Consider the following 27,422-nt stretch of genomic DNA (forward strand, 5'->3'; position numbering starts at 1 on the left):
GTTGGTGGAAGAATTTACCATACCTACCGAGAACCACCACACAGCAGGCTGTTTCGTGATTGCAGCAGTGCTGTGCAAGGTCAGCCTCCCTGCAGCACATGCAAGCCGTCAACAGAGATCAGTTTGGAGGATCAGCACGTGCTCTGCTACAGCTACCCCTGTTTCCAAACCACCCCTCCTGAGCTCAGAAAGTAAAATCAACACACTCCGCCTCCCCTCTCCACTACGTCCTCAAAGCGCCTGCACGGGAAAGGCTGGGCTGAAGATATTCCTGACAACTCTGCTCAGATTTAGTCCAAAAAGTTCCAAATCGCTGAAGAAAAATTTCTCCACATTCCAGTCCCGATTCAGAGTTTGTGAGGATGATTATTTCCTTCCCCTCCAACAACCTTGTAGAAGACTTAGTAAAAAAAAAAAATTAATAAAAAAATTCAGGAATGGAAGCCACTTAGAAAACTCAAGGGATTTTAATGACTGAATGAAGAACTAATGATTATTATTATTTAAGTAGCAAACAAGTATTTTGCTATCAAAGCACAAGCTAAAGAATCTAAAGAAGCCACAAACATTAGTAAGCCCAACATACAGAACTTTGAGTAAGAAGGCATTTTACACACAAGAGTTTATCAACACAAAACTGTTTAATATTTATTAAATGACACAAAATACCTAGATAACAGACTCACTCTCTGAAAGGACATGTATTTACATTATTTACCAACTTAAGAAAGACTCTCTGTACCCATATCAGACTTATGAAACATAAAAAAGGTTTTGCTGCTTTTTGCATCGAAGGATGCAACGGTGACACATGCCCTGTTTGCAAGTCTGCAGAAACTATAACTTTTTGATGCAGTGAAAAAGCACAATTTTCATATTCCGGTAGCCGAGGGAAGAGGCTTCTGAAAAGTAACAGGGTTAGTTAATTTTCCCCCCACTCCAGACATACTCTGAAGAACTGTTATACAAAAAGTATATTACATTTTTGAATGCTGCTGTACTCTTACAATTTTAGTGTAACGTTTCAAAGAAAATATTCTCCCTACTATATGAAATCACTAAAAAAGTGGTATTTGAACATTTCTTTAGATGCACTTTTTTTTTTAAAAGAAAGCATTAGGGCAAATGATATGTCTAGGAAAAAATGGAAGGCTGACCAAAAAAAAAAAAAAAGAGCAGAGACCAAAATATGAAGAACAGCTAAAGCAACTTAATTTGCTAGGGTTTGTTTTTTTTATTAACTATTTACTTTGGCACCTTTGTGTAAACTATAGAACAAAACAACGTTTACAACACATTTGCAATTACAGCATTTAAACAAAATGGTCACTTTTTAAACCAGCCAAGACAAAAAAATAGTCCATTTATGGGTATAAAGATTAAAAAACCTAAAATATATATTTCTAAGAATAAACTGCAATTTCTTATGAACAAGGTGCTATAAACTGCATGCAAGAGTCAAGATTAAAAATGTGTGGCCAAACAGACAAGCTGTGTTATAGCCAGATGAGCTGTGGTCCAAGCCCACTTTAATTTTTTCTTACAGAGATATATATGGCTCAATAGGCAGGCACATGATCCCAGCAAGAAGTTGCAGAGTTGTACGGCTGGACGATAAATCTTGGCTGCAGCTTTGTCATTAACCAGGAATGAGCAAGACCTTAGCAGAAGAGATTAACAAGTTCTTGGGGAAAACCCATGAAGATACAAGCAGGAGAAGCCTTCTCCCCTCCCCTCTCTAACCCCCTCTCTCGGCCTAGCCAGGGTTCTCAAAGTCCATTCTTTGGGTTGCTTTAACTAGATGGCCGCTTAGGGTCTGCCTCGGATCATGGAAGTCCGATGAGATTTGAGGACATTTTCTAGGTAGGATTCTCTGCATTTCAGTTACTGAAATGGATGGGATAAAAATGAAATAAACCTTCACACCTTTCTGGTTAGTCTGACTGAATGCAACACTCCTGTCTAACGAGGGAGGATTTGACCAGAATGGCATTTAGGACATGTAGTGGTCTTAGATTTACCTGCTACAACGGACTGAATGGAACCAGTTCAATACTGATAGTCATCATCTCCTGTCTCCCAAAGAGTTAAGTTTTATGCTCCTTCTCCAAAAACACCTTTTTAAAAGGAATCTTTTTATTGGCTAAAGATAAAAAACACATACAAGAAAAAGGAACATTGAATGCAAAATACAGAAGGTTGGTGGTTTTTTTTTTTGGGGGGGGGGCATTCTTTCCTCCCCAGTGGATCGCTATTTGAGCTAATACTTAAAAGATTTGCAGGAGCAGTCTTCAAGTTTCTTACCAGATAACTCTACTGTTACTACTTTTCTTACAGAGGCAAGGGTGGTCCTGGATGTCTACCAGTAGTTACGCTGCAATAGCGTCAAAAGGATAAGGTAGTTTTTCTGCAGATCAGAGCGCTGTACGACAGAGGGTGACAGCAAATAATTTAGTAGGAGAAAAAAAACCCCATCTGCTTCATCTGTCAGCTGAGGACTGCATATAAAAGAGCTTGAGAGAAAACACAGCTGGAGAAAATATGGAATTAAACAGCAGATCACAAAAGCAGTAAGGATGGGGTGTGTCAGATACAAACTACACACACATACACACACTCTCCCTCTCTCGCACAGGCACACCCCTGAACGTGGGATCACAGTGATAGAAGTTACAGATCAGAGAGAGCTTAGTTACGCTGCCATGGAACGAAAGTAACATCTTGCTTTCAAGGGATATCTGGTATTCGCCAGGACTATCAGTGCCTGAAAGAGGATGAGGTTTTTCATGGCGCTCTGCACCACAGCTGATCGTAGGTCTAAAGCCTGGCTGGGAAAGGAAGAACTGTTATGTGGAGGAATTACCTTTTCTGCTGACACCTTTTTTTTTTTTTCTCCATATATTCCTGGCACATGCTGCTATAGCAATTAAAAAAAATGCATTTTGCTGAAACAAAGCTCTACATTCAAGTGACTTATTCTCCCATGTCTTACAAAGATGCAAAGAATGATCTCTGGTCATCTAAGAAAATATATTTTAGATGCCTTGTAGCAATACTTAACTTTCTATATGAGAGGTAGGCTTCTGGGTTCTAGGAGGCCTGCCACATCTAGGGCTGAGTTCTTAAAGCTTTAAGTTAAAGCAATCCAAAGCAGGGCAGTCTTAGCAGAGCTGCCCTGTCTAAACCTTGAGGTTAGTTCAAGTTTAGAATGTTGCAAAGCAAAACAAGTATTAAAATCCATTTGTAATTTTTGTTCTTACAGCTTCACCACAAGAACAGTGTGGCTTTTCATAGATATCTGTAAATAGATTCTCTTTTCTAGAGTATTGCTGCCAAGAGGTGAAGGCCTCCTACCCATGACTAGTAAAAACTGTCACTTTTTCCATTATGGCTGTTTTATGCTTAAAATTCCCAAAGGTCAACACTAAGTCTTATAGGCAAGCCTTATAAATCTAATCTGAACTTGTTTTGTTGCAGCAGTTATTTAAGAATGGTGTTTGTATATACAGTATATATGCCCACACTGCAAACTTTATACATTGTTTTATATTGGTACCATTTTCTCTTAACTGCGACCAAGAACATTTTCCGTTAGATCAGCAATAAGCATAGCTTGGCTTATTCCCCATTTTCCTTCCCTCAAGGGAAAAATCCAAGTGCAGGCATCAACCAAACCAATGGTATGTTACTAACTGAAATGCATTCTATACAGTAAATTAAAAGTTTGCATGCAGTTTAAGCATTTTAAAGGCTATTTTCTTATATTAATTAACTTTCTGTTTCCATTTAAAGGTGTGAAAGACATCTGTTATATATCAAGGGACTCCTCTTCAGACCCAGAGACAAATGGAATCACAAAGACCAGGTACTTTCTTTCAGCTTTCTGCACATCTTACTAAATAACATGCAAAGAGTTCAACAGCATTCTTCTTAAAATGTAAATAGTACTCTTTAAATGGGCATGTTAACCACTGAAAGAAGTCCACTCTACTATACTTTTCCATTACACTGCTTTCATTCAATCATCGGTAGTATAAAAAGTCAATTAACAGGATCAACAGGCTAGTTTATCCACTGGCAACTGTGTATGACACCAAGTGTGCAGTAAAACAAAGGCCAACATATGTTTATGCAATATAGTTGTACTGATTCGGGTTTTCTTTATCTCTTTCCATGTAGTCCCTGTCAATTAAGGATTCTATTCTCTTCTTAAGGTCAGCAGGCTGTAAAATAAAGCAGATGTCAGCATTATTACCTTGAAGTCAATGTTTCTTGGTTCGTTCTTTCTACTCAAACCAAATATCCACACTGTTTAAGACGGCTGAGGAAACAGCAAATATAGTTAAAAAAAAAAATCCCTTAAAGCATCAAAGCTTCTAAAGTCTGCAACGTGTAACTGACTGAAGAGAAAGTTACAGAATTAGCTTGTCACCTGCAGCTAAGTATAGGCTTTTTACAGCAGGGGAAGATATTTGCTACTGTTTAAACTAAACTCTAAAGAACTGCAATTCATGCATTATGTACCAAAGTGTTCTATTTTTGACTTTTACCTGGTAAAAGATGGTACAAGTTTCATTTTATCTTGATGCGAGCGAGTTTTGCAACAATTTGAGTGCCCTATGGATTTCTTGGATGAAGGACTTTATAAAAATGCCTCACGATAAAGAGTGAGGAAAAGCATTAAATCATCTGTTAAAACCCTGCAAAGCCCAACTGCAGTTTATGCAATACTTACAGGCCAGCAGGAACTTAACACAGTAACCAAACAGAATGAGATGGCAGTACCTTTTATTTTACATTTCCATTGATGGAAAGCACTGTATATTTGAACTCAAACAGATGCATCACTGTCTATTTGAAAATCCATTTCATTTGTATGCAAAAAGCTGTTCATTTTTTATTGCAACTGTGGGCTTCTTTAGCTCTGAGGCATTCACCGATATCTAATTTTCATTCCATATATATACACACACACACACACGTGTAGATGTGTGTACATACATTAACCAATATAATCTGTCTGGAAAAACCACTGCACATTTATTGGTTTCTAATTTATTAAAAAGTATCAACCAAATTAAGAAGCAAAACCAATTCTGCATTACGTATCTGAATCATTTTCCCTTGTCCCCTAGAACGCACTGCCAGAACACTTAAATGCAAGAAGAAGGGCGTACAAGGAGAGCTGCCTCACAGTAACTGCGAACAGACTACGGTTCTGAAAGCCTTTGGCAACAGGTTTTATTAACTTACTAAAAACCTGAGGTCATATTCAGATAAACGAATGCAACTGACACTTTAAAAATTCCTGAAAGTGAGTATTTGTCTCTTAATAGTAAAAAAGATGCATGTTTTAGACAGAAGCACTGTTTAACTGAGGACTGGCCAGGGAATATCAAAAGAAGTAATAAAGTTTCAGAAGAAGAAAAAAAAAACAGTACTACACCTTTACTGGGAATTTAAGCTGGTTGTAGACCTCTGACACAAGCAGGTTATGACTCAGTGTCTTGCGCATCTTCATGATCCGTACAATTGCAGCGTCAATCTGGTATTGCCGGTCCTGGAATACTCTCTCCGTAGTGCTTGCCTGTTCCTCTACCTGAAAGATCCATTTAGAAGAGTTTTAAAGAGAACACTAGAACTGTCAAAACAATTCTTCTTCATATCTTTTAAGACAATTCTCAGTGTAAGACAGTAAAATGTTTGTTGTCAAATATTTGACACAAATCCCTTACAAACACGAAGGCCGACTGTCTATTAAAAGAACACTTGTACAAGGAATTAAAACCTTTGCACAGATTTTACATTGGATGCGTGTCAGGGAAAATTCACTGTGAACTTGTTTCTATGGTCACAAACCATTCAGTAAAGCTCCAGGGAATGATCAAGGGTGAAAAGAACATTCACTAATTGGAACTTCTCTGAAACAACCTTATTTAGAGACACCTAGCATCACTGGTGTCCAGGTTAGTATGGAAGCACGCATTTAAATCAGCACTGTTAGGTATGTGCCATCATCCAAATTATACACGTAACTTTTACAGAGATATCAGTATGTCTGTTACAACCACGGGGGAAAAAAGCTTGTAAATGGGCAGACAGATACTCAACCCAAGGATCTAAACCCCAGAGGATTAAAAAGAATATACCGTTTCTTTCATCTGAATTTGGTTGATCTTTATCCTGAAGAGCTTATGTCTGAAATCATCATTACATGTGAATTTATCACCGTCTTCCACATCTTTGCCTTTGGGGCTTTTAGTCAGTACTCTGGCTTTGCCACAAGCCAGAGACTGAAGTGTCCTTCTCAGCTCTCCGTCCTCTAAAGCAGAAACAAGTTGTTTAGGGTTTTTTTTTTTTTTTTTTAGTGAGAACACTTGGAAGCAGTCAGCTGTTTTCAGTACCAACCTATCCCAGTGGCTTGCTTTATCTCCTCTAAACTGAATTCCTCTCCTTCATTAAACATGAGCAGCACCAGTGTCTGGAACAAGGAGACCTGAAGTTCTTTTTTGCCCTGTCACAAGGGAAATGAACAGACATCACTAGGCTGTTGGTTTGGGGGTTTTTTTGGTCTTTTTTTTTTTGAGGGGGGAGGGGGGCAGCAGAGGGCACAAGGAACAAGTCACTCTTGTATGTCAATTAATTTCACTTCAAGGATGTGATTGGTATTTCATTCATGTGGGAATATGAAAGAATAAAAGTTACCGGTCACCTTGTGTTTACTGCAAAGTGCAGAATAAATGAGAAGCCAGAAGGTTAGACTATTATAGCCAGTGACAGAACTCGGCCAAGATACGCATCAACTTAAGACAAATCTCAAAGCACTGAGTGCTTAAAATTACAATTTGAAAGACCTTTAAGTCAAAGTGTAAGCAACACAGTACTAGGAACTAGGATCTTTGAAATAGCTAAGTTTGATAATACTTATTTTACCATTAACATTTTTCTGAAAACTAGAACTGGTAAGCATTCCTATTCCAAGGGAAATTTTCTTGAAATGTATTTGTGCCCATGAAGAAATGCTGAAGGAGAATAACTGGAAGCCCTTTAAAAACAGTTGTGTTCTTGTACAATCCAAAAAACTCTTCTGTATTTCAGTACTGAAAAGCTTACTGTAAAGATGCTTAATTCTGTCAGATGAAGTAAGATCATCTGTGGAACGCTGCCCCTTTTTATTTTTCCCCAGTATAAAAATTAGTGCCATTTTAAATACAGAACTAAACCCACTCAATATTTTCCTCAAGCAGTAACCAACAACTTTTTTTTCTCCACCGAGACAGAAATTAGACCTTAATACATCTATATCAGAAACTACCAACCCTGGAAATGATAGCAAGAGGTCAAAAGTAATTGCAAATCAGCGCGAAGTTTTCCATCACAGCACAAAATGCTTCTCCATGTATCCCTAAGGTACAACCCAGACTTGGAATTGGCCAAGCAACAGGAATAAGAGAAACAATGCACTCACCTCTTTAAATTCTGCTTTTAGTACACAGTGTCCTAGTGTTGACTGCCACTGAAGTTTCCTACCACTGTGTTTTCCTAAATAAAAGGTCTTGAAAATCTCCTGCAGTTTTACCATCTAAAAAAAAGAAAAAACCCAAACCACTAAAATACAATTTCTACTTTAAAAGCATCCTTCCCTCCTCAACAATCAAGCAAGCAGTAAATAAAGGCTTAGAAAGATGAAGGGAATTGCAAGAAAAGAAAACAATCTTTCTTCCAAAAACACACTTCTGCATTTCTTTCTAGATATCAGATGCATATTTAAAATGAAGTTGCAGTTGGTACCAAGACACATTACTGATAGGCTCATACTCGGTTTAAGATGTCTATATCGATTACCTCTGGGGGCAAGTGGACCTCCATAGGCACGTAGGTTGGCCAATAACCCATGGTCAGAATATTCACTGTTAGCTCAATGTTGCCAGGTACATTCTGATTTTGCATATACTGCAGAAAGACACAAAGGAAATGGGAATAAAGCAATGTTTATAAAACCTATTTCAGGGAGAACTGAAGAGTTAGTTAGAACAGGCATTATGAGGGCACAGAAGACAAGTGACCTTACAATGTCTTTGCTATATAAACTGAAAATTACATACTAGAAAATTAGGACAAGAAAAAGCACTTTTCTGAAGTTCTAAAGGCACTTCCATACAGGAAGAAAACAGCAAAAGAAGTGTTTTAGCAGGCTGATGTGAAGATGTACCTAAATACGTGTGAATGGAGGAAAGAATGTTAAAACTTGCTTGTAATCAAAACATGACAGAACCTGCAGAACTAATGGGCACTCACAAGCCAGTCCATCAGAATATAGTGGTGTTAATGTTTTATAACTGATGTTGAAAACTTTTACTACTGCAGGTGAGGTTTTTGGGGTTTTTTGTTGTGTGTGTTTTTTTTTTTTTTTTAAGAAGCTTCTTATTTCAGGTTTTTTTGCTTTGTTATTCAGGAAAACCATTAATAAATTCAGTAAAATTTTCAAAAACACAAACAGCACAGAAGAAATAGACTCTGACTGATTTTCAGTAGAGACTGTTTTCCAAGTTGGGCTTTTGTCCACCCCTTCCAAAAGCAATCACCTACAAAGTCCTTTTTGCTGTAGTGAAAGAACATTACAGACAACTGGAGTAATTCAAAAGGAGTTTAAACACAATTACAACAAATGTTTGCAACTGAAGACACCCTGAACTCTCTCGTTAGGCTTTCTGAGAATAACTCATTCAAAAACAAAGTAAATGAAGGAGCCATGGCAGGCTTTCCCACAGTACCTGTTTAAATTGTATCATTATGTCTTTTGAAAGCTCCATATCTTTAAACATTCCTTCAAGTTTGCTGGTGAAAGCAGCTCCACATTCTACAAAAGAGAAAATGTAAATCTGAAAAATGAATCTTGTTTATTTTCAACACCATAAAGTACTTACACTGAAATATGTCATCTTGCTTCAAAGTAACATTCTGATATTTAGAGTATGTTCTTACATAAAGACGTGGATTCGAATTAAGATACAGAGTAAGGTTATAAACAAGAAGAGGGGGAAATGTTTCCACATGGCAGCTATTTTGCAACCCAGCTGGTTTTCCACAGGGACATGACTGTTCATCCTAGGGCTCTACTGGCAACCTGTCGCTCAGAAAACAATTCTAATCCCCACCAGCTGCTGCCACTGTCTCTTGATGGTAGAACAGGATCAAGTTCTATAAAAACCTTACTCTTACCACCCAAACACTCCATCCTATGAAACCATGAAGACCAGACTAGAAGGCTGCTGGCTGGCAGCTTCATGTTTCAGACCTCATACGGGGTGAGTAACAAGCAGAAGGGAACCTCCAGTTCTGAGCACATCACTGATTTACTCAGCAGGGAACCTTGACTCTGTCCCACAGGCCAAGATACACTGTGGACTTTAAGCTCCCATTTTTTGGCTCCTGCTGCTACAACTACAAAACTAAAAGCAAATGAGTCTCCTCAAAACCCACCAGTCAATCAAGACTTGCACACGAGGTTTTTGCCCTCATGTAGAGGGGAAGTACAAACAGCACTTCCAGGAAGGCCCATTAGAACGACTATTTTTAAAAGAAAGCAAGCTGATAGAGATTATTTACCATGTTTGAGTTTGGAAAGCATAGATTTTTCAGCATCTACTGATGCACTCTTCCCAACTAATAGTCTCTTGGCTAGATCTTTTTTATAAAAGGCCTCAAAGACATCTTTTCCTGTAAGAGATGAGATTTGACAGTGATCACAAATCATTGTTTGTTTTAAACAAACATTACCTACAAGAGGCCCAATTCAAAGCTCAGTAAAGCTAACAAGGGCCTTGGCATTAGGATTTCCACAGATTTTGAGTCAGGTCTTGTTATCGGCATTTTAACGCGCAAACAGCATCTACAGAGAATGAACACTTACAAATGCAGAGACACTGCAAAAATTATTTCGAAGTACCTTTATGTTACTGATTAAATAACTGTATGCCCACAAAAAAATACTTACCATATATGAATCTAAATATGATCATAATTTTATCCAGCATTTTTTCAAGTTCCTCATCAGTAGCTTCTTTGTTGCCTGCACGAAGCTTTGAATCTACATATTTAGCTAAAAGTGTGTTGAGGAATAAAAAGTATAGCATATGCTTAGTATCACAGTGAAACAATAACGTAATTTTTTGATTTTTTTTTTTTTTGCTAAATCTAATATTGTGAAATCTTTTGGAAATATAAAGGATCCTGAAATCACCCTCAAATCAGTTTCATCCCAGTTTTCATAGAGGCTACAAAGTTATAAAAACATTATAGCCTAATCTCTTTTTTCAGATAAGCGATCTTATCTGCATTTTTTTTTTTTACTGCATCTTAACTTTATTAGCATACATAAAGTTAAAAAAGATTTTTGCATATGTAAAAATCCTGGTCCATATCATGATCTCAAATTAAAAAGTCACTATTGCTATAGATTGACATGGCTGTAATAGAAGCAAAAAGATCAGAAGAAAAATATGTAAACTAATTATTTAAATGTGTTGACTATTCTGCTGAATTTCTCGAGCAGATTACTGCTTGTTTTAATTTCAAATGGTTTGTTAAGCACATTACAGTTGGTGAATTAATTTTAAAGGAGGAGGGCAGAAAGCATCACTCCACAAGCCTAAGAGCACAACAGAGTGCAAAGCAGGTATCATTCACTGGGTGGGGGAATGACTACGGTATTCCAAAGCGCAGAGAGCCAGACTTGTCATGCACACCTCTGCAAACGATGTTCTTTGCAAACTACAGAGGCTCTGTCCCCGTAACGAGAGGTACAGCGCACCCTCACCTCTCTCTGCTTTTAGATATTAAAACACAGATATTTATGTAGATCCCCAATAGCTGCGTGCACATGTGTGGGTGGCACACTTATGCCAGCTTCTGAAAAAGTCAAATTATTAGCAGTATCCTCGCATCTGGACAACAGTCAATTGCTGGAATGTCCAAGTCCTAATGTTCTTCACTCTTCTATAGCCTAGCCAGTGAACCCATGAATAGAGCTTGTTCTTAATGCTTACTGCTATCCTATCAAATAATTCCCGTGCATCACGAGGCATGGCAGATCCCCAGTTTGACAATGCATTGCGCAGAATGTCTTTCAACATCGCATCCCATCTGTAAGCTGCATCAGCAACTCCCTCTTGCCCCCAACCAAATTCTCACATGGGAAGAAACTGAAGAAAAATACCTATGAGTTCAGCTGGCTTATTTGGTCTTTTGTTAATGAATGTTTCAAAGGCTTCTTTCATGGCATTTACAAACTTCTCATTCTTGAGAAAGCAAACATCAATAATGTGGTCAACTTTGTCTTTAAAATCAAGCAGTTCTTGGACCATGGTTTTGTCTTTTTCTGGATTAATTACTATGGTGCTACCAAATGCCTGCAAAATAAAACATACCTTTCAATTAGCCTAAATAATGAATTTAAATTACAAAACTTCTAAAAGCCTAAGTTATCTTTGTAACGTCTTGTTTCTGGTATTCACATTAATTCCACTAACACAACAGAAGTAAGAGCATTATGGTGTATTTACTATATAACCACACCTAGAACTTGTATGTTGCTTCAAAGCCAATCTATGAATAAGTGAAGAGATCCAGAACTTTTGTCTGAAGAAATCAACTTAAGCATGACAAAATTAACACACTCTTTTAAAACATCTATATCCTCAGGTTTTACACAGGTGAAGCTCCTACGAAATTCAATTTGATTTAGCAGTACTTCTATGCCGTTACAAAGCCTTTCTTCACAACCACCACACTTTCTGTGGCAACGTTTTCACCAAGTAATAAGATGAAATACCTTAAGTGATATTCAAGTGCTTTTTGAACTTCAGCTGGTTGGTAACTTCAGCTACCACTCATTCTGACAACAAATTTTAGCAGGGAGAAGACAGAAACATTCTGCCATTACCAAAATGTCTACTGGAGAAATGTAATTGTTGCCCACAACTAACTGTAAGCAAGATAAAAACCTCAAATTTATTTGGAGTTCAATAATTCAACTGAAGGTTCAATATTTTCTTCGATAGGGCTAGAACAGTTACTGTACTTTTCCTAGTACAGTTTCAAAAGCTGCCTATTAAATACCTATTTGTAAGCAAGTAGTCTTTAATTCTTAGAAAAATGCAATAGGTTAGAGAGATGACTCAAACATCTGTGTATACACCCCACCGATACAACAGTGGTACCTGCTCCAGAGTTCTAGGACAGTACCTTTATGTACTCAATCCAGTGTTGCAAGAGAACCTGTACTCCGCCCCTCACACGACTGAACAACTGATACAGGAGAGACAGGTCTTGAATTCGGTTTTCATCAAGAAGGTGGTTTAAACCTGCAAATGACAGAATTTCAGTAGAAATTAAAAACAGAGTAAGCCAAAGAAATATTTTCAGCAGCGTATTATTGTAGTAAGGGACCTCTTCAAAGCTGGTATTTTTACCAAGCAGTCAGTGGTGTGCTTTTGGGTTTGGTTCTTTGTTTGTTTTTAAGCTACCCAATTTAAGAATGAAACACGTAATGGCTACCTGAACTGCCTCAAACCTTAAAAACCTTGTTATTGCACTGGATATCTTAGGCTACACGTACTTTACATAACATACTTATCACAACACCTTTGCTTACTCGTGCTTTACTATTCCCTAAAGATTTGAAAAGTTTACGCTGTACTGATCTGTAGGAAAGGTTCCTTGGCAAGACAGAGCTCTGAGTCAATTCCAGCTGTAAAATAAACTTTACAGACATTTGAAAGCAAGCAGCTGCAAGAAATATCTTCACCTTTCACTTTCTAACTTTTTTGCAGAGAAGGCCCAATGCTCCACAGCGAGGATTTAAGAAAGTAGATGGGTAAATACTGCAAACTTGATACTTTTCTCAGTAAGGAGTCTGTTACAGATGGGCAGGAAGATGCTCACATACCTGTTTCATCCAGAATCTGGCTAGTAAGAACTTGACAATTTTCTTCTATCACTCAACTCTTGCTGCACCCCTATCTATTTCCAGACTATCCCTCACAGAAACAGAACAGCACTTGACTCCACAGAGACTACTGTGGAACTGAGGCAATGTACTTCACTGCTCAGCTTGTACTAAACTTTGAAAACAAGCTGCTTTTTGTGAGCAGCAAGTAATCAATGTTTCCCCTTTCTGCTACAGCCATAATTCAAAGGCTACTCCTTCACCTCCAAGTCTTCAAAATGCTGCTTAACACACTGAACTCAGGAGTCCCCTATTCTAGTTTTCATTTTGCTTCGCTGTGTATCTGAAGACAGCACTGCCTCTCCTTACCTCTCACAAGGAGAAGGGTACTTGCCCTCCTGCAACATGGTCAATGCTATTTCATGAACTGAGTAGCAAAGGGCGTGCTTGTGTCCTCCCCCAGCACCTGAATCTGGCACTTTCTTTTTCAGCACAGGAATTGAAAGCCCCGAAGCAGTAATTACAAACATTTCTATCAAGAAAAAAAGATTACCTTTCTGAAGAATGGCTGTTAAATGTTCACCTAGAAGTTGCTTTTCTACAGTAGCAATTAGTGGCTTCCTACAGAAAAAAATGTTTAGAATTACTTTCCTTTTTCCATTATTACCAGTTTTATATTGTTTATTTTGAGATAGTTAACTACACTTGTCATTGGGAGTGCTCTAATTATCTGAGGCCAAGGACCTAAAATTTTATACACATATTTATCCTTTTTCCTTCCCAGTAAGCAATTTTTTCTTCTGTTTGCTGACTGAGGATTTTATTCACACAATAAGCCTGTTGTACATGACCTCCAGGCAGGCGTACAATGATTCCATCAGCGAAGAAACTGGGCAAGTTTGTCAAAGAATGTACCTTCTGTTTTGTGGGAGGAGATTCATGTCTGGGGAGACAAACCAAGGAGAAGAAAAAACACACCTCACAAGTCAAGAGGTATTGAAACAAAATAGGGAGTTGGCCACTAGTAATGAAGTGGAAGAAGGAAGCCACTAAACAAGCTAAGTGTTTTTAATAGCTGAAGAAGGAAGGGAATAAAAATATATGACAGTAGCATTAAAACATCTTCCTCTCAGAGAGATCCCCTGTACCTGCTCTTTAAGAAGTTGTGACCACTTGCTCAAAGAGTTTTGTTATATTAGTGACCTGCATTTTCCCTCAGACATGACAGCTGTGGCTTTATGTTAAGAGAACATTTCTCCTGTCCTACCAGTCGTGACCTCCACTTGATTGTATTTGAGGAAATCCTGCCTCTAAGTAGAATGCCTGAAGAGTGACATTAGTCAATAATTCCCAGACTCTATAAAGTATATGCAAATATCTTAATGTAAATATTCAGAGCCTTTAGCTTGAGAATTCTCTATCCCAGTTCCTACCTTTCTCAGGTAGGACAACAGCTGATTAATTGCATTTCAGAAAAAAAAAAAAAAAAAGAGATATGTTTGGACTAGGGGTGGCAAACTATTTTTCTCCAACCAAATGCAACCCAACAACATTTATGTCAAGGTAACTAGTGGCTTAGAAGCAAAGGATATTAGCTGTGTGAGCCAAGACAGTGCTCCGTTATGAACAAGGAATTGTGGGAAGTGAGAAGCATTTGATGGTCAGTCAATAACTGAAATAAATTGTAGCTATTAGATGGCCTTCCACAGAAGAGGAGCCGAACAGCTAACAATACCGAGCAAAGAGAGATTGCACTTACTGCGTGCTCTGATCTAAATAAGTTATTATCCTGTCTGCTTCTTCTTCCAAGCGCTTGTTGACATGGTGAAGATATTCTGGAACCTGAAAATGCCAGAGTAGTTTTGTATGTTTTAAACAAATTAAGAGGAAAAATAAAAACAAAAAGAGACAGAACTGGTGTGACAGCAACAGCAGGTCCAGTTTTAAGCAGAAATCATTAGTGCTGTGACTGAAGGCAACATGTGAATTCCCTTTTTCAGAGTACCATAAAACATAAAGGCCGCATTTTAGCCAGCCCTGTATGCTGGCTAAGGCCGCAGAACAGTTCCTCTCCCTGACAAACGCTTCATTATTATGCGTAACAAATATTGTTAAACATTCAAAATACCTCTCGTTCCTGCATAAGCCTCTGTCCCTCTGCTGCATACAGGCGGTTAGTCTCTTCCAAGAATCGATGTTCGAAAGAGTCTTGATAAATCTAGGGAAAGAACACGACAGCAATCCAGGGTAAAGCTTACTGAGCACTAAATAAGAATCGGAGCTCTTCATTGGTTTAAAGGTGAAACAAGTTTACTCACCTGCAAGTCAGAAAGCATGCTTAGAAGGCTTCGCAGTAAACTCCTGTCGATAGCCTCACCATTTCTTTCCCTCTCAATCAGCAGAAGAATGCCATCAATAGTTTTGTTCTGAACCTTCTGATCACTGATTATATGAGTTCTGAACAATTCTAGCCCCATATCCCTAAAAAGAAAATAAACGCTGTTCAATAAATTGAGTAAGAATCAACCCCGAATATTATCTATTAATAAAATTTGAACCAGATCAAAAGAGAGGCCAATAAATACTAGCATTCTTCAAACTCCTCTGCCCCCAAATCGCTCAACATGAACAAACACATAAACACCAAAATAAACCATGAAAAATCATTAACCCTAAGCTACAGATTTTAAAGACCAAAGCACATATTTCTTCCTAAATGACCACCTAACTTCTGCAGCATCTTTATTTTTCACTTGGTTGGCAGGATGATGGAAACCGAATGAACAGCAGCCTTCACGAGAAAAGTATAACGTCATCCTGGGTCCCAATTCCATGGTTAAGCTGCTGGTCAATAGTCTTTTTTGTCCATCATTTTCTAATCTCTAATTCTCAGGCAGAGTTTAGAACAACTCAGTGATGTGAAAGACACGGATCTCTGCTTTGGGCATCCCAGTTAAAACCTTCCATGAATTTGAAACTGTGGGTCTGGACACTTTTAGAAAAAGCCAGGCTCTCCATCCATCACTCCAATCTCTGGCAAAGCAATTGAGGTAGTGCCAAAGGCACCGCACGGCATTTGCTAATAACTAAAATATGGGGGGGAGGGGGGCAGGGCACAGAGGTTGAAGTCCAAAAGGGAGTTACTTACTTTTATTTTAGGTAATTTTTTCCTTCAAAACTACTTACAGAACTTAGAATACTATATATGTTAAAGCCAGTAACTGGGCAACCCAAACCCTCGTACTTCAGTTGCTGAACAAGCCCTTTCCTTTAACTGTGCAAACTGCAGGTTGGTATCTACTGAGCTGAAATTTGCTATCACAGCTATTCTACAGGAATCTTATAATTCATGGCAAATAAATTAAAAGTGAAATCTACCTTTGCACCAAGCAGGTATGCATTCACCCTCTAATTTACAGGTCACCATAAAGTTTATACTAAAAAAAACCCTGAAAAATCAGCAAGATATATGCAATAATTTAAATACACCCCCCAATAATTTTACTCTTTGTGCCCTTACCAAATAGATGGCAGCATTGAATTCTGAAGTACGTAAGTTCGATCCAAGAACAAAAAGATACTTCTAATCATAATCTGTTATGAGAAGGAATAAAAAAAAGCCACAATCATTTTACTCTTGAAATTGAAAAGCAACACAAATTATGCTCAACAACAACAAAAAATCCTACTGATGGGTTTCAGGCAGTGCTTTCTTAGACAATGTTGATTTGTTTAAAATATTCTGCCAATCTCAGCGAGATGAGCAATGTGACATTTAGCATCCTTCTGTATAAAAGAATAGCTCCTTTTATAATGTACCAGGAGAAAGGTTTGCATAGAAACAATGGTTAGGAGCTGTGCGTGCCCAAGATCAGATCAATGTGTCAAGAAACACACTACAGACAAGTATTTTCGATTTCTAACAAACTAGATACAGTTGTATTTCATGAAGAAGCCTGATATACATTTAAGACACATCAGAAGCACAGTATATTTGCAAAGGAATGAAGCTAAGCAAAACATAGCTGACTAGGCAACTGGTTTTCTTCGAAAAGATAAAAAAACTTACCATTTGTCTGCAGTGATCTTGCCAACATTTGTCTATTTTCTTTAGAAAAAGGACACTATCCAATGAATCCATGAAGAAATCATTAAGAAAAATCACGATTACATAGGTAGTGTTAGCAATGAAATGAACCAATGGTATTTTTTTTTAAAAAAACCCCACACACTTAACAGAGCACAACAAACTCACCTACTCCCCAAAAGAACAGGTTACTTGTTTACAACATGTTTATTTTTATTTTTAATGAGGGTCCTTGGGTTAATAATGAGAAATCAAAATTATCTGAACAATTAAAAAGAAAAGATCTAACTGTTTTTGAATGTTTTGTCTAATCCTCCATCCCTGAGGAATAGAACAAACATACACATCCCCCACACCTCAAACACCAACAGTCCACAACACATGTAAGAGCCCACCACTACACGGATACTGTAATTTCAGCTCATATTAAGAGATAACCTTAAGAGATAAATTTTGTCCTTGAAATTTAATTTGTATTCAGCTCACTGCATAGTTCCAGTACTAATATCCACTTAACAGGATCTCCATCTGATACAACTCAAAACTTTTGAAAATAAGACATTTTGATCCTCAGAAGCACTGACATTGTACGCTGCCAGATCGTTAGCCCCTTTCAAAAAGAAAACAGGAACTACTTGTTGGAAGACTTTTCTGTTTACCTGAGCATGGCAAGTTCAGCACATAAAAAAGCCTGAAGTGACACAGCCAATGCAGCTTTTTTAAGCCTTGCTGTTAAGTCTAACATGAGCTCTTTTGTAAGATGTCAAAGTGTTTCATAAATACCAATAAAATTTTCTCACAAACTTTTTAAATGGTTACAGACATAAAAGAACTAGTACTGTTCTCTAAGGTACCACAAAAAAAAAAAAAAAAAAAACAGGCCAAATTCTGCAAAACCTAGGAATTCAGATTACCACAGCCTAGTGTCTTGAACTAGTCAAAGAAATCCATCACCACATACTGGCAGGTAAAAACGTTTTGGCTTGTCAACAGCTAAAAAAGGATATTCTCTGAATTGGTGAATTTGTGCTTTAATGTGGTCTTCACAGATCTGTCTCAATTGTTTGTACAAGTTTGCAGAAATCTTGTAGGAGCAGAGATTTTCAACAGCCTGAAGTAAAGAGAAAGAGATACTAAGACATCCATTTATATTCTTATAGGGGGTTTTATAAGGAAGAGGGGGGAACCCCAAACAACCATAGAATTCTCCCACTTCTCACTCAAAAATCTACCAGCTTTTACTTGTAACATAGTTAACAGCTGCAAGCAAAACACCAGAGACATGGCACTACATATGGCACTATAACAGTAATAAGAAACAAAGGAAGGCCATGCACTGAACGGCTTAGTGTATTAATTTCAGTTGGAGTACCGATATCTCACAAGGAACTGCAGGATTTGCATGTCTAAGAAAAAGGAAGTTAGTTTAATATGTTCCAGCAGCTTGCTGGGTTTCATACTTCAAAGCAGACACTTAAGGTCTTAATTTTATTAACTGCTGTACTCTGCAAGTCGCACTGGTGTTAGCAGAAAAGCACTGCTAGTGTTACTTCCTTTTGCAGTCCTTTCCTTGATTAAGCTTCCCTCATCCCCAAAAGCACATATATACACATCTATACATCTACCTATATATCTCCATCCATCACTGCCTGTCTGAATAAGTTTAGTAATAATCCAAACCAATTTTTAACAATTTTTAGTAGCATGACTACATTCCAGATGTTTACAGTGACACATCTCTGATTTCTAGATCACAATCGAGTATTAGAAGAATTGTTGCTGTGCTTCACAGCGAGACGTGAAAAGAAATTTAACAGGGACATGTCTTGGAGATCAATGAAGCAAACAAACATTCTTAAGTCCCTAAGGGTTAACACTTTTCCAAAACTTACACCTATTGCCCACATTTGGAAAGCAACTGAGCAATTTTAACTCTTTGTAGATTGGCGAAGGACGTAATATGTGATTATTCTGGAAAACATCTATAGGAGACAGACAGGAGAAATATATATGATTTTCAGCTAATGCCTCAATTTTTTCTTTTTTTTTTTTTTAAAAAAATGGAAAATACTTCAGTTGCTAGTACAACCGACTCGCAGGAAAAAAAGGACTGGAAGATCAAGTTTGTTCCCCAGCAACCACAGGCAACCATGCAGGGACAGCGTAGTTCAGAAGTACCCAGAGCAGATCTACTCCATTACACTGAAGTCCCCCAGAATATTTCCCAACAGTCCAAATAGAAGCCACCAGCAAACAGTAAGCAGTCATCACTAAAAGCACAGCAACAATCAAAAGCACTAAACAAGGAGTTCCTCAGTTTATCCTAGGATATCAACAGTAATCATTCTCAGTATCAACAGTAAACAACCCTCTAGAGCAAGTGCACTGAGGGTAATATTGGCTCTGGGAGATACAGGAATTAAAAAACCGAACCAAAACCGAACCTCCACAACAAAACCATCCCACACAAGAACTGCAACAAGAGAAAACCAAACCTGCATAAGCTTCCTGTCAGAAACAAACTGGTGCAGCAAGAGAGTGAGTGTGCCAATTAAGACTAAAACAAGTCTGAATGATGACTATCAGGAAAGGCAGAATTATCTTCGAAGTGTACGTATCTTAATATTTGGAAATTGCAACAAATTAAACTCTCGGCCTTAACGCTTAAGAAACCCCAAACAAATACAATGATGTGATAGGAAAACACACTCTACAGTTCACCGCTCAGAGCAGGTTATGGACACTGCTCAAGTCTATTCTGCTATTGTAGGCACAGGCTCTACATGAAACAGCAGCAAAACAGGAAATAACTGCTGCTGCTGCTTCGATTTCAGAAGAAAAAGGGATTGGAAAACACTAAGCTTGAAGACCCTGATTAGACCTTCAGGAAGTGCAACAAATGGGTTTCTTTTTTCCCGCTTACTTTTGAGAAGCCAACTGAGAGTTGGGAAGGTGAATGTTTTAGACAGAACTTGGTAGTCACTCACATAACCACAGCTAGTCTTGCTTCTACCTACCAGCCTAGGACACCAGCGGCCATTGTGCTGTACTTCTGGTCAGTTCATCCGTCTCAACTACCAACATTTTCATAACTGCTGTCTATCAAAACAAGTACTACTTAACCATGCTGCTCCAAATCCTTAAAAGAATTAGCCTCTGCACTGTACATGGACAAATGCATACCATTAACTCCTGGTGAAATAAGTTAACATGTGTTAATTTACACTTACTTTTAGGTAGTGTTCCTATAAAGCTGTGCTTTTGCGTTTGTGTATCAGAAATGCCAAAGCATTAAACACGCCTGCTAGTACTGAGGGTTTGAACATCAAGCAAAAACTTCTGCATCTTCATTGGTAACATCCATAAAAACGTTTTAATTTGTGAATTCTGCTCAATTGGCTTTTTTTTTTTTTTTTAAAGAGATTAAACTTTCTAAGTACATGAATACAAAACCTTTTACTAAGATTTGCTCTGTGGAGCATAACACCACTACGGCAATATGATGCTTTGCAAATTTAATTACTGCCATTACACAACAATAATTGTAATGTATCAAAAATTCCCAACAAATTTAGGGGCTCTAGTTCACAAAATTATCTTGTTCTGAATTCGTGGAATAAAGGTTTCTGAAAAGGGAACCTGTGCCCTGAAGATGGTCTGAACATCTGAAGGCAAATTGTTGTATTTCCTTTGTGTATCATACATTGAGATTTTGCTGTTGGTTTGGGTTTTTTGTGTTGGTTTGGTGGGGTTTGTTGTTGTTGGTGGTGGTTTTTTAACTTGCAGCATCCACAGCTGGGTTTGTGTGCTGGGGAAAAGTAAGAAAAAGAACTGAACACCGCTCTGATAAAAGAAAATTAGAACTTTCCAGAAGGACTTAACTCTGTGATTAATTAAAAAAAAACCACTAGGGATTTGGTACCAAATATCCAGATTTCTATTTTCTGGTACTAATCTAAGGAAAATTATTCTAATAAATAAGCTTTAAATTCTGTAGCACTTGAACTGCTCAGAATATGTGTATCATTTCTCTTGCTGGCAAGGAACAAAGCAAGTACGAATCTAGTGTCCCACAAAGAAAGCTTCAAAACGTTTGTTCAGTGGGACTTTCCAACACAGATGAGAGCTAAGCCAAACTCAAGAAGTTTAACTCCACTCAAAAAAGCAGTATCTTATTTTGAGGTGTGCAGCAGAACTTTTGCAGACTCTTGCAATTCCCCTCTATGCTTGGGTAATGGCGTCTGCCAAGGCACATTGGGCATCAGATCCATTTACCAAGCAGCTGTTCAGAAATGACATGAGTTTAGTTAACATTTAAAATAGTGATTCCTATTACTACTTTTAAATCAAAACATTTACTTTCAGATTTATAAAGAAAAATTTCATACGTGATTGAACTCTATTTCATTGAAAAATATCGAAGTTATTACAATGTTAAAATTGAGATTTAAAAGAAAAAAAAGCGTATTTTTTGTTTTCTGAGCACAAGCAACATGAAATTAAGCCTGTGGTAAAAGCGAGCAGAAATTTAAGTGGTAAGTGTGAAGCAGAAGCAAGGCTTTCAATAGAACTTTGTATTTTTAAGCCATTTTGGATATCCTTCAAGTATTTAATTAAGTCACTTGCTCTGTTGTTCAGTCTAGAGTAAGTAATCTACAACACCAGCCAATACAGTGGATCGTAATTTGTTATTAGTTTCACCAAACTTTGCAAAAGTTATCTTACTACTGTATTGGTTTGTAATAAAAGTAACAATACTATATTGTATTGTTACTTTAACAATTCTATGTATTATCCTGCCAAACTGTTAAAAAAAGCTATTTTTATATCAATTGAACATCATAGAAGATTACAATGAGTTTAGACACACTGGACTGAGGAACACTGCCCAGGAGGCTCTTGGTTCCATGAGGAATGGCAATTTATCCTTCCCTAAATCTGTCCCCAAACCTTGTGCAAGTAGGGTTTTTCTCCCCAACTTTTCACAGACGTCAGTCACATCCAAAGCAGAGAGCAGGGGAAGAAGAGACACTAAAACCAGCTGGAGAGAAGGCTACATACACACAGAGGAACAAATCAAACAGCTAACCAAGTGACAAAGGCTTTAACGTAGAGTGGAAAGTGTGCTGCTTAATACCGGGCTAAAGCAGTACTGTTGCTAGGCCGCTAAAACCACAAGTAGCATGATGTCAGTAGGGAAAAGGTGAGGAGGGGGAGAAGTCTCCCTAACACAGTCAGCTGAAAAAAGCAGAAGTGGAGCTTATAAAAAAAGAGTTTGGAAATGCAGTTCGAGTCTGATTACTTCCTGCAACATTTAGGGCAAAACAATCAGAGCTCTTGCAGGGAATAAATGTTGAGGCGCAGTTGTTAGACAGAATGCTGACTGATAAAAAATGACAATCAAACCATAATAATACAATTCTGTTTAAGAAGTCAAATAAAAAGTTTCAGTTTTTAAATGATTTATGATCCGCAATCACGAACAGATACTGTCTTCAGAAAAAGGATTATATTTTAATATAAATCGTCTTTTTCTTACCTAAACACCAACGTTTTAGGATATCACATTTCTCCTTTAGCAGCTACACACCATAAACCCCAAAACAGTAAAGGGAATACAGCTCCTTGCCTTATTTAATTCTTGTCAACTGTTGCAAGGGAAACCATACCTTGGATTATGTTGTGGCAAATAAAAAAAAAATAATTCCGAGTTCAATGTCTTGTGAAATTTTTACTGATTATTTTTAAAATTTGAGAAACTATTGGAGGAAAAGCAGCTATCAAGCAAAATGTCATATTCTTACTACTCTATCAAAAGTGTTTTAAGCAAAATAATCCAACACCACCATAAAAAGTCCTACCCCGTCGCTTTTACCTAAAGCACTTACCTGATAGAGCTCCTCTAAGTTGTACTTAATTGAAGTACTGTTCTGGATAGCTTCTACAGCTTCTTTCAGCTTTTGCCAGGTTTCATCTGTGTAGTTTTCAGGCAACTTGGGTTTATCTTCAAAAGAAATTAGATGGAGTTTGAGGAAGTACTTAGAAAAAGCAGAACATTTTACCTTTTTACAGAAACGAAAAATGCAGCTTTGAGAAGAAAGAGGCACGGGCTGATGCTCTCGATTTTAATTTGTACTTACTTGAAAAGAAAGCATTCGTGTAAAAGCAGCATCTTATTTACATTTGAAATAGTAAGGCATTGTAAAAACCCAGCATTACTGTTCACATACACATCACAGCATCTGTGGCCCACACAGTATGTGTGATTTACAAAAATCACAACACTGTCTGAGCAGCTCAAGAAGGGATATAGGCTAAAAACCAGCAAGAATGATCTCCATCTTTACACTCCTTTCCACTACCAGGAAAGCACGGCTAAAAGAAAGCCCAAAATGATGGATTAAAAGATGCAGAGTTGTGTATAGCTTATTTTTTTAATTTACTGCTCATGAATTCTCCTCTGTATTAACAGTTGGAAAGAAAGTCTCAAGAAGCATGCACAGAAATACTGTAATTACAATGCAGGCTTTATGGTCACGAGGAAAAACTTCCTATTTTAAAGTAACCCATTTATGTCTCTCTTGGGTTTGGCCAGTGGATATTTGGTGGTGTTAAGCCCTCTTTTAATGTTCAAATCTCTCAAGCTTTGCAATTTGACTCTTTCCATTATTTTTTTCAGCCTCTTTTCCAGAGGTGCCCCTGCTATGTATGCAGCATCTTCAACAAGACTAAAGCATTCACAGCAGGCTAAGAGAGATTCCCCATGTCACATCCGCAGAATACGAGGACTTTTAAAGTTCTGTGTGTTCTCATAACTAGCTAAAATGACCGGTTTTGTTCTAATATGCACGTTTCCAAATAGAGAAGGAAGGAGGAGAAAATTTAGGAAGACACATGTGCATCCGTGCCACCAACGGGTGAAATTGGCCCAGTTTATACTCTATTAAAACCGACTTTTACATACCTAAAGGTAAAACCCAGATTGTTAAGTTTTATGATTTCTCTAGAAATAAGAAGCAGAGAGAAGTAATTTTTTTTGTCCTCCCAAGCATTCCCCTACAGTACTGGCAACATCCCAACATCAGCTGGATCGTAAGAATCTAGAGAGACAACTAACTACGAGTGAGATTTACCTATTTTCACTAGCAACTAATGAGTACGCTACGCAGCAGTAAATACCAAGATTCTGGATTTTAGGAAGTTATTTAAGTTGTAAAGCATGTTATTGCTATCACACTGAGATAAAACCAATAATCTTATGATTATTATCCTGTTCAGCATCCAACAGCAGAAAAAAAAAAAACCAAGCCAAAAGATCCTTAAGACATCCTTTTTAAGCAAGTGACTTGAATACCAATTCTTAAGCAACGATGATTGCAGCACCATGCAATCCATGACATTTAACAAATATTTTAAACACGAAAAGTTGACTTCCCTTAAAGATAACAGTGTACAAGCAACAGAGGAGTGGCATTTATTTCTCACTATCATGCATCATAAGTATAAATTTTAAAATAATCAGTCAAATTTAATTATGATGACATGATGAGTGGAGAACATTTTTGAGAATTAGAGGGCCTTAAAGCAAGAAGTTACACTGTGATCACGAATTGCTGTAAAACATTAGTGGCTAAAATCATCCTAATCCTTACCTTCTGTGACACCTCTACAGATCACTTGATTCAACTGTGTATTTAGAAATTAATTATAATGTCACTAATATCTTCCCCAACCCCAAACACATGGGGAAAAAGAAAAATCACCCAAGAAAGCAAGTTGTCACACTGCTTTAGAAGATACCAAGAGGCAGGAAATAAGAAAAGCCCATGACTTTCCCATCTTTACAGGGAAAAAAAATGACATAATTTTAGATAACCTTTCTGCCTACACCTGTCTGTATTTGTTTACTAGAAAATGAAGCAGCATCACAGCAGAAAAGTTTCATTTCTCTGCTTCAGTTGGTCTCTAGTAACAATACTCAAGAATATCAAACATCTTCTGAGAGAATTTATAAGATAATATAAGCTTGTAAAGTGACAGTATGTCAAGACAGAAAAAGAGACATTAAAGAGTTAAATAACGAAAATTACAGCAAGGCTATTCCAAGCAACACACTCAGCAAAAATCTGAACTACCTATTTTAAAGGCAGGTGGGGAAACCAGAAAGGAAATCCGCCATAATAGCCTGATAATCACCTTAGCTCCAACATTTAAAACTAAGCACAGGCAGATTAACCTATAAACAGATGACATGGATAGAGGCAAGACATACAGATTCAGGCCCAAACTAAAAAAGCATGCATTCTGCGCAATGACTTAACATAAACTGGGCCAAAATATATACTAAGCCCTGAATCAGGATTATTAGAAAAGAGATATCAAACATTAAAAGTCTGAAGAAAGGCTATTTACAGTTATGTAGCAAAATCTTTCGTCTAACACACAAGTTAGGGCCTTCCTGCGAGACAAGAGTGAAAGGCGTCTGAAAAATAACCCCAAGCAGCGAAGTGTAGCTCAGGATGTGTACATGACTGGGCAAGTATGCACCATAAAACACTGCTCCCCCTTTACATAAGTACAGGAACATCTACCACAGAAAAGCATTTCCTGTAAAACCTGGAGCTATTTGAAAGCCAACCGGTTTTCATGTTGAAAACAAAACACAAAGTCGAGTGTCAGCTCCCCATAGGTTGTGACAATTTATGGCCTGTTACCTTTAAAGTTCTTGATCACTAATTTCTTAGCGGAGCCAGGTTTACTGTTGGCGAAACTGGAAACAGTAGAGGAGGCAGCTTTGGTCAGGCCGTTTGCATGGTGCCCCACAGCCACTGACGAAATTAAAAGGCTTTTATTTTTGAGCTGTTGTTGGTGCTGCTGTTGAGAAGAGGCAGCAGGAGAGGAGGAAGAAGACTCTTCAGCCATCTTCACATCGAGTCCAATAAAATCCACGGAGTCCTCAAAGCGTAGCTTCTTCTGGAGGTGATGGTTAGAGGAGGCAACCCCTGAGGAGGAGCACGAGGAGGTGGTGATGACAGAGGAAGATGATGAGGAGGTGTTTTTGGAAGGAGAAGAGGCGCAGGAAGAAATGGAATCAAATTCTTCTCTTTCAGAATTGCTGTTGCTGCTGTTATTTAACTTTCTCTTCTTGCAGGAGGAGCTGCTGCTGGTGTTACCATCAGTGGCAGGTCTGACCTCCTGGGCTGCAGCTGGGGGGTTGGGGGAAGAGAAACCTGTGGGAAACATGAACACACAGAAGTGAACAGGCTGAGGGGCATCAAATCCTTGTGGTGTGACAAAGAGAGAGAGAGAGTTTTAGAGTCAGTCTCTGGTGTCTCTCGAGGGGGGGTGTCTTTCAACTCCTCTCTCTCATCAGTGGAGTCCTTCCGAATTCCCTCTCCTTCGCCGCCTTCTTTCTCGGAGGAATCACTTTATCTCCTCTCTTCCCCTTTTCTTTATTACTTTGTTTCTTCTTGTAGTTTGTCTTTGCTTTCCTGCTTTCACTCCTCTCTCAGCGGAGCGCCTCCGTTCCTGCCTCTCGCCACCCACTAGTTTCTTTCAATTCTTCTCTCCAACACCAGTATCTCCCCGCGGCTGCCCGTTCCCCCAGCTTCTCCTTCCGCTCCCCTCCTGCTCCGGCCGCCTCGTCTCCGCCGAGCAGCAGCGGGGACGCCTGAGCGCGGATCCCTCACGCCTCGGCTCCAGCCCCTCGCCCCACACGCCTCCCGCTCCCTCGCCGCCGCCCGGCCCGCTCTCCCCCCGCGGCCCGCTCTCCTCGGGCTCCCGCCTCCCCCCTCTCTGCCTCCTGCTTGCGCTTCCTGAGGGGGGGGACGGCCCGGCCCGGGGCTTGTTATTGTCAATAAACGGAAGAGAGGGAGCCTAAAGATGGCGGCACATCCGGTCGCCGTGCATGCTGGGGCGCGGCCGCCCGGAAGCGCGGCCGGGCAGTCCGGGTAGGCGGCAGGCCCCACCTCCGGCCCGGCGGCCCTGCTCCCGTCGGCGCCCCCCGCTCCTTTCCGCTGACCCGCTGACCTACCGGAAGTGATCATGGTTGCCGACCGCTCGTAACGGGCGCGCTCGTTAACCCCCTGGCGCGCCGGCGCAGGGCGCGTCGTGAGGGGAAGGGGGCGTGGCCGCACCTCCGCGTGGCGGGAGCGCGGAGGGGGCGGGGCTCTGGGGGCTGGGGGCGCCGGGCCTGTCCCTGTCCCTCGTCGCGCCCCGTACCTGGGGGGGGGGGGGGTGTCCCCGTCCCTGTCCCCTCGGCCCGGCCTGCCCCGGGGACGCGCGGGGAGCCGGAGTCCTGCCCCCCGCCTGCCGCGGGCTTCGGCTGAGGTAACCGTGGCTCAGAACGGGGGCGGTGGGGCTCGGCCTGGGGGGCTCCGCGCTGAG

At 39.1% G+C, this 27,422-nt stretch overlaps 1 protein-coding gene across 1 annotated transcript; it reads right to left on the reverse strand.

Annotated features, from left to right (window-relative positions):
• Positions 1-622: 622 nt before the first annotated feature.
• Positions 623-26,348, reverse strand: CUL4B (cullin 4B). The gene is made up of 20 exons (XM_086470610.1): positions 25,751-26,348; positions 22,925-23,040; positions 18,044-18,147; positions 17,019-17,088; positions 16,470-16,543; positions 15,268-15,430; positions 15,078-15,167; positions 14,709-14,791; positions 13,503-13,570; positions 12,247-12,365; positions 11,219-11,411; positions 9,998-10,102; positions 9,610-9,720; positions 8,775-8,860; positions 7,846-7,953; positions 7,469-7,582; positions 6,409-6,514; positions 6,150-6,322; positions 5,447-5,599; positions 623-4,223 (listed from the first exon to the last, which is right to left on the reverse strand). The coding sequence occupies exons 1-20, from the start codon at positions 26,277-26,279 to the stop codon at positions 4,128-4,130; spliced, it is 2,661 nt and encodes an 886-aa protein (XP_086326736.1). The 5' UTR covers positions 26,280-26,348; the 3' UTR covers positions 623-4,127.
• Positions 26,349-27,422: the final 1,074 nt, after the last annotated feature.

Source organism: Leptosomus discolor, chromosome 9, assembly GCF_034619465.1.
Source record: "Leptosomus discolor isolate bLepDis1 chromosome 9, bLepDis1.hap2, whole genome shotgun sequence".
NCBI classification, from domain to species: domain Eukaryota; kingdom Metazoa; phylum Chordata; class Aves; order Leptosomiformes; family Leptosomidae; genus Leptosomus; species Leptosomus discolor.

Bases quoted from the DNA above. Each gene is read 5' to 3' on its own strand.
- CUL4B (XM_086470610.1), bottom strand. From the start codon at position 26,279: ATGTTTCCCACAGGTTTCTCTTCCCCCAACCCCCCAGCTGCAGCCCAG. The intron at 18,148-22,924 runs GTAAGTGCTTTA...TCTTTACTTCAG, and splicing joins ACTTAGAGGAGCTCTATCAG to GCTGTTGAAAATCTCTGCTC. The intron at 16,544-17,018 runs GTAAGTTTTTTT...TTCTCATAACAG, and splicing joins AAGATCACTGCAGACAAATG to ATTATGATTAGAAGTATCTT.